General features: G+C 35.5%; 1 protein-coding gene across 7 annotated transcripts in view; it reads right to left on the bottom strand.

Moving 5' to 3' along the window:
• The window catches only part of GATA3 (GATA binding protein 3), a 30,167-nt gene that overhangs the window by 3,399 nt on the left and 14,445 nt on the right, over nt 1-12,323 (bottom strand). For 4 of the 7 annotated variants that reach the window (XM_075208604.1, XM_075208605.1, XM_075208609.1 and 1 more), the window contains 2 exons: nt 3,319-3,464; nt 1,881-2,006 (listed from right to left, as the gene is read on the bottom strand). In XM_075208604.1, the coding sequence (XP_075064705.1) occupies nt 1,881-2,006; nt 3,319-3,464 (272 nt within the window). Of the gene's footprint in view, nt 1-1,880; nt 2,007-3,182; nt 3,263-3,318; nt 3,465-12,323 lie in introns of all 7 variants that reach the window. The other 3 variants (XM_075208610.1, XM_075208607.1, XM_075208608.1) reach the window with 2 other exon arrangements.

Below are 12,323 nucleotides of genomic sequence, written 5' to 3'. Positions count from 1 at the left end.
AGGATGTTATGGACTATTCACACGGTGCAAAACAGTGAAACCTGTGGTGATTTTAACTTTATGAATGTGACAAGACCAATTGAAAAGAAGAAGTAAATCTGGAACTTTTGGAATTCATGCTGTACTAAGGTTTGTAGCATTGGTCAGAAAATTAATAAATAAATGTTCCATCGGTTTGCCGTTAAAAATTATCATTTTATTTCAGAAATTCATGTTTAATTAAAAATATGTTCCTGTTTGTTTATCCTTTGTAAGATTAACAAAAGTTACAAAATTTGCTAGAAAAACAGCACTGATTAGTGTTTTGTTGGGTTGTAAATCAATGAATAGAATGCAACAAAAGCAGCCATATTATTACATTGTCAGTCATAAAAGCCGAGGAATTCATAAAACGAGCCAATAACCAACTCCTCTTTATGCAAAAAAAACTCTGCAACTCCGCTGGAAAGGGTTAACAGAAAACGAAATCTATTTTATAGCCCAGTCAAGAATGTTTTTGTCTGCAGTAAATATCTACCCCTTAGAAATGTGAGACAAGTTTCATTTGCAGATGTGAAATGATGACCTATTTTACATTACACAGTCTACACTACATATCAAAGGAAACTATTTAATTAAATAACAATAAAGCAAGCTTAATCTTGCTATTGGCTCCTTGTGTTTCACACCTGATGAAAACACCTAAGAGGTATGACAGCCGAGTATAAACATATTTGTTTAGGATCGTAAAATAACAGACAGATGTTTTGAAGACAAACAATGCTTAAACGTTTGAATGCAATTGATCATCAAACACATAAAAATTATTTGTTTACAGCAATTTTTACACATATATATATATATATATATATATATATATATATCAATGTGTTTAAATAAATATATATATATATTAATGTGTTTAGTTTTATATATATATATATATATATATATATATTTATATATTATATAATAATACTCTGCGTACACTTTGGTAATTATGTGATTTAAACATAGTTTACTGCAAAAATAATAAACAGTGACTGGGGTAAAAAGGAGTGCTTAATTCACCCCCAATTTACTAGATAAACTTATACTTTTTTATTTATATTCTCATTTCCTAATACATTGGCAAATTATTGTTATTAAATCTTTTGTTGCATACAAGTGGAGAAATAAGAACACACTTAGGTTTGTTCCTAGCCTATCTACTTGCGAAAAGGAAATTTTATCTGACATGTATCAATGTAATAAAAACGAAAAAACTGTGGTCTGAGATCTCTGCTGCAAAGAATATTTGCTGATCATCTTATTTTAAGATGAGAGACCATCTGCTTTAACGTTTAGAAAAATATTAATGAAGATAAACTCTCACTCATTGTACTGATAAGAGACAGAACTTGCATTTTGCTAATAATAAGCACCGGTTTTACACCAGATTTACTGTAAAGACTTTAAATGACGTAAGCGCATTGCTTGTTTTATGGCGTATACCATAATGCAGGGTGATGCATTCACTGAAAACTCTGTGACATTATGTTAGTTTAAAAGATAGATTAGCACAGATGCTTCTCCAATTTAGGATTTCAAAAAGAAAACACCTTAGGGAAATTCCAAGGATAACAGTGGGCCATTTTACATAACATGGCTACTTGACACTTGGGACTCATCAACACCATTCTGTATAGTAAAAGGAAGAAATATGGGACAGTGCAGTGTTATTATTAGGCTCATCAGCACTGCAACCTGCATGAGTCCTCCAGCAATGGCACTGATTGTTACATTCCAATTACTTTACTTTATTGCGTCTAACTGGTTGAAGGACATTTTTTTAAAAAACACTGAGACAAGCATTGGAGAGAAGAAAAATGGCATTCTCATAACTATTACTATAGACTTACATTGTGCAGCTTGTAGTATAGCCCACAGGCGTTACATACGGGATCACCGTTGGCGTTTCTCCTCCACAGTGTAGTGGTGGTAGTTTGACAGTTTGCACAAGATGTACCTGCTCTCCTAGCCGCGGACTGAAGGAGAGAAAAAAAATACTCTTACAAAATAAAATTGAGAGATGATATAAAAAGCCTTAATTCATGCACAAACAAAAATGATATACAGTTGGAAGTGAATAGAATTTTAGTGGAAGAACATATACATGAGTTTTAAGAGTTCCAATCAATTTCATGCATTATCTAATTTAACTCTACAGTCTCTCACCCACTGTAGTGCTTGTTTGCTAATGATGTTTGCTTCAGATATGTAATAATGCAAGCCAGTTCTTAAAGTGATGACATATAGCCATCTAAATAGACTACAGTTTTCCTAGGCTTCCCTCCCTGCTGTACAACGCACTTAATGGTTTACTTTGAGGAAATTGTTATTTGGGAGTTATCTGAGGAGTTCAGATTTCCGGCAGACTTTTCCTGGGAAGTCAGCTTAACATATTAAGAGGGAGTGGGGATGGCGTTAGCTGCCAAAAAATCTAAGTTCTGCAAATTCCCTCCTTTAAGAAAATACTTCCTTTTTACTAACTACAAGGGAATATGAAATCAAAAATCCATTATAAAATATTCAGTAATAGTATTATCATAATTGCTGTTGCTGTTATTTTTTTTATTATACATAGGATATACAAAATATATTAGTAGTGGTAGTAGAACAAGACGTAGGAGTATCACAATTATTATTTAGTATGAAATTTTGTTTGCATGGGCTGAAAAAAAAATGATATTTGACTTTCTACTTAACACATCAGTCCGAAATAGTAAGGTCTTTATCTCAAATACAAATAAATAAATGTATCTATATTTATTCAAAATAGTTTACAAGTTACATAGCTGTGCTTATATCTATGTTTGTTTTGCTCTATGAGACATCCACTTTTTTTTCCCAACAGTCAATGGAACAAAAGTGGGTTTGTTTAAAGTGCAGTTTGTGGGCTTTTTTCGTTTTTAAATTGGCACTAAGGATTGTTTATTTAAAAGGCATCATCCTAAATTGATCTCCAATAGGGATCACTACCACATTAATAATTGAATTACAGGGAGCCATTGTTGTCTAATGAGGATAGTTAAAGCCATACGATCTTTTGGTATGTGTAAATAGCTCTGCATGTATAATGCCAAATATGTGTGAGAGCTAGAACCCAGGCAGATGGCAATAAAATGGGTAATGTGGGACCAAGAGTGTCTAATCCTCCTTACTTGAAAACACTTCTTCTGGCCACTATAACAAGTCTTTTGGTGGAGATGCCAATTTCCTGCTGAAAGCTTTCCTTCCTGAGCTGAGGAGATCAGAGAAAGAAGAGAGTTGGTGTTTGCATTGTGGGATCTCACTTACCAGTCTTCTTTTAGGTTTAATGAGGGGTCGATTCTGGCCATTCATTTTGTGATAGAGTCCGCATGCATTACATAGATAATGCCCGGTGCCATCTCGCCTCCACAGAGGGGTTGAGGTTGCCCCACAGTTTACACACTCCCTGCCTTCTGAAAACAAGATTACATATGGTTGATTTCTGAACAAAATTATTTCTTCAACGCTACTATCCACATAACAAATATAACAAACTTCCTGGAGCTTTTCAGTAGCACAACGTTAGAAACACAAATGAACATAATAGTACAAAATAATGGCCCGGCATATTTTCAAAGGGACTTACTAAAAGATGATTTTTGTTCATTACAACTGCATTTAGTAGTGATTTGCTCCATTTATTAATGCAACATCAGGTGCTGGCATAAAAAAAAGTGTTATAATAATTACTTATCTTTTATTTCCACACAATAACTAACGATAGCCTCTTCCCACTTCATAAAAACAATGTATATATTTTTTTGAATTTTCGCTTGTTTCTGCTGGCACACTAGCATTAACTCTTAAATGTAAAGCATCATTTTATTTAAGAATAAAGGATACATCAAAGAATACAAGGGGGTATATTTACTAAACTGTGGATTGAGAAAGTAGAGATGTTGCCTAAAGCAACCAATCAGATTCTAGCTGTTATTTTGTAGAATGTACTAAATAAATGTTAACTAGAATCTGCTTGGTTGCTATAGGCAACATCTCCACTTTTTCAAACCCACAGTTTCGTAAAAATACCCCCAGGTGTGTTACACTTTTTCCTATGCTTCATCAGAATCCCCACATAGGCTAGTTAAGCAAAACAGCAACTAACTTGATCTTGGTATAACCCACCAAATATCATAAACCAACAACATTTGATTAAGTAAAAATTCACTTGATAATCTAAACTACAGTGTTTTAGCAGTATTGTCTAATAGAGTACATAGAAATATGTATTCACAAAGTAGTTCAGCTGCATTTTTTAGCTTAATGTAAAATAAATATGTATACAGTGCACGAAGTGTGGGGTTTTTTTTACACTGGCATTAACATTGAACAGGAAATGAACTAAATCAAGACAAATGGAAAGCAAAAATGCATATTCAAAAAGAAACCACTAATTCAGAATTATTTCCACAGGGATCATTGAGTTTATATAGACTCTGTGACTTATAGCTCAGTGATTACATTGAATTCCACATGCTCTAAAGTAAGATAACCTTTATTCTAATACCAAAATAAGTACATATGATTGATTATGATTCCAAATGTGGCAGCGGTCTTTTATAGCGTATGTCATGTAAATTCTAGAAGGGACAAGCACGAGGAGTTACAAACATCTTGTGGCAGTATTGCTGTCATAAATGGATCTTTTGCTCAGTCGGGGCACAGGGAATCTTAAATGCAGATGTGTCTATGATCAGCGAATCACAACATGTTATTTGTTGCATGTTCAAAAGGAATACCATTCTATATCATTTATTGTTTCTATACTGAGCTTAGTAGGTTACACACATTACAAAAACACTATCCTTTGCCTCAAAAAAAAGAAACAAATAATTTTATAGTTGTGGGCTAAAAAGCCATCACAGACAAGGCACCAGCATTTAATGACACTTCTTAGGTAACTTTTGTTAAACAGGTTATTGCTGAACATATGACACTACACATGCCCACGAAAAAACTCTTGTGTCTGTATCTAGAGTGCATCTTGGGAATATGACTCCTAATGGTTATAGAGAATGGGGGAGGCAAGGGTCGTGCAAGCATAGGCCAAGTAGTATTCTACTATGTAGAATGCAGTGACGGAACTACCATTGGTGTAGCAGGTGCGGTGCATCAGGGCCAATGGAGATAATGGGCAGCACGGTGGCTAAGTGGTTAGCACTTCTGCCTCACAGCGCTGGGGTCATGAGTTCAATTCCTGACCATGGCCTTATCTGTGTGGAGTTTGTATGTTCTCCCTGTGTTTCCTCCCACACTCCAAAAACATACTAGTAGGTTAATTGGCTGCTATAAAATTTGACCCCAGTCTCTGTGTGTGTGTGTGTGTGTGTGTGTGTGTGTTAGGGAATTTAGACTGTAAGCTCCAATGGGGCAGGGACTGATGTGAGTGAGTTCTCTGTACAGCGCTGCGGAATCAGTGGCGCTATATAAAATAAATGATGATGATGATGATGAGATAATGGGGTCCACTGCAGGGGGAACTAGTGAGCTGTGGGCCCCCGTTCCCTCCTCCTTGCTTCCCTGCACCGGGGCCCACAGCTCGCTAGTTCAGCATGAATGCTTCTTTTTTTACAGATTCAATTTACGTCTGCGCTTTAGACGAAAATTGCGTTCAACTCTTAAGGCCCATAATGTTAAGAACTTTTTTTCTGAACATAATATATATTTGTTAAACAAAACATTGCCTTACGAAATATTTTTACAAAAATATTTTTCCTGCGTCATACTTGAAATTCTCCCTCTTGGAACAGAAAACAAACAAACCTGTCAGTGAGTACCATCAGTGTACATACTGTCAGGGGTTACGCTCACTGAGAGGTAAGTATTATATAACCATGGATGATGTACTCATTCACCCGTTGTGTGTTACACAAGCAGCTCAGGGCAATGCACTACAGGTGTGTGTATGTAACCTGCATACAACCCATGAGTATGTACCCTATATATGCAGAACAGAAGAAGAGGTGCCTAAGGCAGGTGTTACCCAGGTGATTTTTGCACCTGAGTTAAGAAATGTGGGATTTATTTGTTCTATTTGCCTTCACATTACATTCATACACATAACAGACAATGTAAATGATGAGGTGCTGTCACATGGTCACCCAGCATGCACTGCACTTGTGACAGGAACTCAACATCTATATTACTATTGTAAGCAGGCAACAAATAAAAGCTGCATTTCTGTTCTTAGGGAATGTTGAGCACCTATGTGACACTAGCCTAAAACTAATCTGCAGACATACAAATATTCTTTAATATATGACTAAATGCACTTGGACACTGCAGTCCAGACTTTACATTTTATGTCCCAGCGGTTCTCTCAGAGGACACTGTATATTATGATCAGTGAACCTGATTAATGACATCTGTTTGTAGACTTATCTGTAAGCGCTAATGTCAATGCCTTTGTGCAAGTTAATATTATTGCTACTTTGTTGACAACCTGTTGAACATTTTGTGCCTCCTCCTCCCTTGTTTTCATCCCTTCTGTATCTTCTGTATTAAAAACTAACATAGAGCAATGAAATAAAAGATTTAGTGACTTGCAAAGTGTCATGTGTCACCCAATTGCTTCCTGGTCAGAAAGACAGCGTGACCTCTATCAGTGTATCTCAGCAAAAAGAAGAGTTTCTGGGTCTTATAAAATCCAGCTCTCCCACAGTGACCCTATCGATAATAAAAAAATAATAAAAAAAAATTCTAGAAGGAACAGTTAAAGAGGTTGTGCATTTTACATCCTCCTTACCCCCTCCCCTCTCCACCCGACCCCATAGCATAAAATAGTTTTTCCAGGTACATATTTTGCTCCCAGCAGCTACATTTGCTCCTATCTCTGGATCAGCTCCACATTTGGTATTCCAATAATCATCACTGATAAGAATAAAATATGGGGTACAATTTATGGATTTAATTAAGTATAAAAGTTGCTATGGGAAGAGTCATGTAATAGTGTTTCGGTTTTTCTTTTCCTGTCTTACTCCTATTTGCTAACCATATTTGAAAAAGATGTTTACTTGTTGAATAAAAAGGTCCAAGACGTCCCCCAAAAATAAATAAATAAATAAATAAATATCACTCAGGTGGAGAAAACCATAAAAAAAAGTTATTTCTGGTGAAACCAGTACAGCACAAAATAGTGAAAATCTGCCTCATCTCCTGAGTGAGTAGGCTCAGTTGTCCTAAAATCTCTACTGCTTGGCCAATTCAACTTAAAAGTAACACGCTTTACTTAAACATATTAGTTAGGTCAATGGAATTGCAATTGGAAAGGTTTCATTAATTCCGATTTACAATCCAAGCAGCCGTAGCAGGTAAAGTAAGACAACAGTGAAAGCCTGTCAAACTTTTTCATGTGAAGGACTGAAGGTATGTTAGAAATATATACATATTGGCAAGATCATGCTATACAGTATATAAGGTTTGTGCTTCTCAGGGATATTAAAGGTCACAAAAATTCTGAATGCTTGACGAAATAGTCTATCATTGTCTGGAATGGACTAAGCTATGGTCCAGAGATAACCGTCATTCACTTGGGTGCTTAGTCATCTCCTGACCACACTAACAAGCTGCAATATACCTGAAAGTGATCCAGCTTCTTGGCCCTAGCTCTGAACGGCCAGAACTCGTCTGATGTGGTCATGTGTTTGGCCAATCTGAGAAATGAGCTCATTCACTCCATCAGCTCATGTATGGCCACCTTTAGAGCTGATTTTAACACCTAAAGCATGTTATTATGTGTGATGTTAGTTCTACTGTATACATTTATAACTCGGAACAATAGCACATCTGACCAGGGTTTTAACTAAAAATGACCCCCGAGAAAACTTGGGAGGGGCTCTTTAACCCTAAACTTGCTCATCTACTTTGCTAAGTCAAACTCAACCATAACGATTGCACTTTCCAAGCACAATACTCTGGCATAGTGGTCCTCACAAAAATATGTTATATTAATAGTAGTAATATAACATAAGTCTTATTGAGAAAAACACACAGAAACTAGAGTACTGTATTTTTAGCATACTGTAAAAACAGCATGACATTACCATTAATAGTACAAGCTACAAAATACTGTCTTCCTCAAACAGATGGCAAGAAACAAACCTAGGCTGACATGTAGTATACATTGAGTCAGCTACAACAATAGTACATAAAATGCAAATAGCTAGAGAAGAGTGAGACAATGTGGAGAAAGCACTAATGTGATACAAGTTGGTCACTATTACGTACTATTTCACACAGTTAGGGAGGTAAAAAAAAATCCATCAGTTTCAACATTTCATAAATTCTAACTGTGTTTATAAGTCGTATTGCTCTGTCAAAAATGATAGATGTGCCTTAAATGTGTTCTCTCATGTTTTCTTTTTTCAGTTAAAGCCTTTAACGTACATTTTCATTAAAGCACACAGCATTGATATCTGCCAGACAAAAAGTGTTGCTCATCTTCCATGGAATATAGAGACCAGGCAACACAAGCACAGGGGAATTGTGCAGGGCTTGTCCATGTCTAAGTTATATCAGAGGCCTCTATTCTAGAACACACAAACTGCCCGTAACTTTTACATAAGACTTGTATTTTGCATTGCCTGTAAAATACAATATTTGCAGATATAGAGGTCTAGGTCTGTTTCTGCATTCTGTCAAACAGTATTTGGAACAGGGCAAGGTTATGATTTCTAATGTGCTAAATTACCTAAAAATATGCAAAATACTAGCACAATCAGGAAACCACACAAAAACAGGAAACAGGGGGTTTGGATGGTACTAGTTTACAGGTTTATATGAAAAGTACCTGGGAAAGAAAACCAAAGCACAAACAAACTTTACCTAAACATCCTGATGATTATGCAGGTAGAACTAAAATAGAACCCATACATTGTGATAATCTGTTTGTTAGAGTAGTGCATGACGGTCCTTAATTCCTACGCTACATATATTTTATACACGGCAGAGATTCCTGAATGAAGTGCATATGATAACAAATAGAGAATTGCGTGACTCCAAGAGTCTGGGATAAATCAAAAAAAAAAAAAAACCTGACGGGATGAGGGAATATGTAATCAGTTTTTTCAGCTCCTGTATATGGTAACTTTCCATACATATATTTTTGTTTATTTAAAATACAATTTTCAATTTATCTTAAATCATCAACATTTTTAGTTTTCTTACTTGCTTGGCAGTGCCAATTTGTTAAGTGACAATATGATTTGCTTTCTTTCTTGCTAGTTGGGAAATTAATAAGACGTTTGAGGGCATCTCTCGGTATTATACAGTAAGGTTATATTAATAGGTCCAAATCTGCAAAACCAGAATAAAAATGGTTTGCGGTGACTAGATTTGGCCTGTGCCAAGTTTTCTAAAAGACTTTAACTGTAGGTTAACCCTTCTCATACTTACGGGGTATATCCACATTTGACAATATTTTTAAATATTTGCAGTGCATCTAAGGCACATCACGCATGATATAGGTCTTGGTGGACCTTAGAACACTACAATTACCATCATGTAATGTATATTGAATTTTTTATAAGGTATTTTTGTCATTTTACATACTGCTCCAATAAATATTACCATATTTGGGAACAAATGGTGATAATTTGAAAAGGGATCCATTTTATTATGCAGTTGTTCAGTAATGAAAATTAGGAAAATTATCAGGGACAAATCTTCCAAACCCAGAATTGTCCCCAAAGTTTGCAACTGTGTAAATGTACATCTCCATAACTAAGGTTTGATTAGTTTGTCGTTGATTATTTAAAAGTGAAAGCACAGTATTGCTGACTGTGCCTTCTTGTGGTAAATACTAGTGACATTTGCATATTAAACAGGAAAGCCTTTCACAAACTGCATGTTTCAGCGAGTAATAGCAATAATAACGACAAAAGACTGAAAACAGTGTTCTAAAATATAGCCATATGCTAAAAAATTGACGTAGCAGATTTTGCGCTATGTGTTACATCAGAAAAAGGCAGTATATACTACGAATTACCTCAGGAAAAATTGTCAGGTAAAAATATAACTATTTAGCACCCAAACTTCAACTTAACGTAAACAATTCCTCTTGAAAAAACATATAGCAGTAATGTAAGAGTAGGTCTCCTATTGTTGACATTTTTGAGCTCTTAAAATTTTTTAGCACAGGGATCATCAAATAGTAATAAATGAATTTTGAACATTTTGCTAATTAACCTATTGGTTCATAAGTACAGTTGCTGTGGTTGTTTAAAATAGTGGGGAACAGGAAATAAGGCTTGAAATGGTATTTACACAAAGCACTGTTGGGAATTAATTCTGTTAGATGAAAATTAAAATAAATATTTCACTATCCTTTGATGAAACGCAGTCTATCTGCCATTGTAGAATTAAAAAACACTAATCTTTGTCTATCTATTCATTAATGAAATAGGCAGACTTGAAAATCATATTTGAAAGGCTAAGCTTGATACGCTCTTCCAAATATTCTAAACCTGTCACTATGCATACATAGTAAGTATAATTAGTATTTTTGTAAGTAACAATAAATGTAACATATATGCATCAGATCACCAATGTGTGTCTATTTAGACATTCGGAATCTTGCAGCTAGGAGCTAGTAAATTGTGTATGTTTCCAAGCAAAGAAACACTTTAAATGTTGTTATGCAAATGTAAGAGTAATATAAAAAACATTGCAATTTACTCTGTTATTTTGGTAAATAGGGGACTTTTTATATTTCAATATCTCCAAAATACGCAAAGCATTTACTGCACCAGTAAATAGTCATAATGGAGTTTCAGAGGTCTCAATTTGCAAACAATGGGAGAGAAATATAGCTATGCAAATCCTGTCATGTCTTTTTGTGCAAATCCATCTCCCTGTTCGCTTTGTTACCTCAACCTAACTGTACAACTGTACCAGGAGATGCAGCGCACAATGTATTTGAGGAGTTAAGGGAAGGGCAGGGGGAAAGGAACCCATTATGTGCCAGCACAGGAGCCATTTTTTTAACAAAATGTTATCCTTACAGAGACATCCACAAATGAGATTTGTAAATATTTTAAGATATTAGATACCTTTACTTCTCCTACTGTCATTTACTTACATTCTCCCCACTTCCACCTATATATTTCTACTTCGCCCACTGTATATATAGAGAGAGATAAATAGATAGATAGACAGATAGATAGACAGATAGATAGACAGACAGACAGACAGACAGACAGACAGACAGATAGATAGATAGATAGATAGATAGATAGATAGATAGAATACATATTTTGTAGCTCTGTGAATATGTAGAGCTGGACTGAAGTCCAACTGATCAGTGCAAAAAGCAATTTTAGCCAAGTATCCGTCTTATTTTGCACTCAGACTGAGACGGATCTCCCTGTTGCACCTCTCTGTGCTTAAAGAGGTGAAACGGGGAAGGTAGTGGGCGAGCCTAGCAATGTAAAGGCATGTTCACGCACTTTACATGCTATGCTGAGGTGGTGAAAGCAGCCGCAGATAGGTCTCTAGGAGACGTATCTTTTGTGGGTGCATTTTCCTGGTGCAACAGACTTGTTTTGTATTAACAAAGTAAGAAGTAAAAAAAATAATTACATTTAAAAAGGTGTGCATCCCCTCCCAAACAGCTTTACCAACCATTGTACTGTTTGTGGAGGGGGATATGCTATTTGTTTTTTTACATTAATTTATTTATTCATTTATCTGTTTTACAGGGCCAATGTGACTGACACACTTAAGTGTATAAGGCACAGCGGACCATAAGGCAGATAAATAGGTGTGTTTGTGCAATTTGCATAGTATTCAAGGTCACATGGACTTGGAATCCTGTGTAAATTGCGCAATGCGATTTACAATTACAATTTCAGTGTAAATAACATCCAACTCTCCATCGGGCCCTTAGTATTTTTACCTTTACAGGTATTTACAACACACTATGGTTTTTGCATGCCCCACCCTCCTCCATTGCTCATGCAACAAGCCTTTAACCATGAACTGAAAGTCATTTTTCATTTTACAGGTGGGTTTGGAAAGACTATTTTCAAAGGCTTAGCTGTTCAACAGTAGACATCTTAAGAGGCCCTATTTACTTTAATAGTGTGAGCAGATCTCCTATTGTTTGCTATTAGAAATGCATGCGTTCTTGCTAAGCACTGTGTGACAAAATATTGATATATGTCACCATAGCTATTGCAATTATTCTTTGAAGAGAAGTCAATCTATTTAAGGGAATAAGTGTTTGTATGGAATACAAGTGATCATGTAAACTGTGGGTTACAAAGCCTTATAAA

This window comes from Mixophyes fleayi, chromosome 4, assembly GCF_038048845.1.
Source record: "Mixophyes fleayi isolate aMixFle1 chromosome 4, aMixFle1.hap1, whole genome shotgun sequence".
Taxonomy (NCBI): domain Eukaryota; kingdom Metazoa; phylum Chordata; class Amphibia; order Anura; family Limnodynastidae; genus Mixophyes; species Mixophyes fleayi.
Note: the sequence above shows the minus strand (reverse complement) of the source record. Positions and strands in the feature narration are given on the sequence as shown.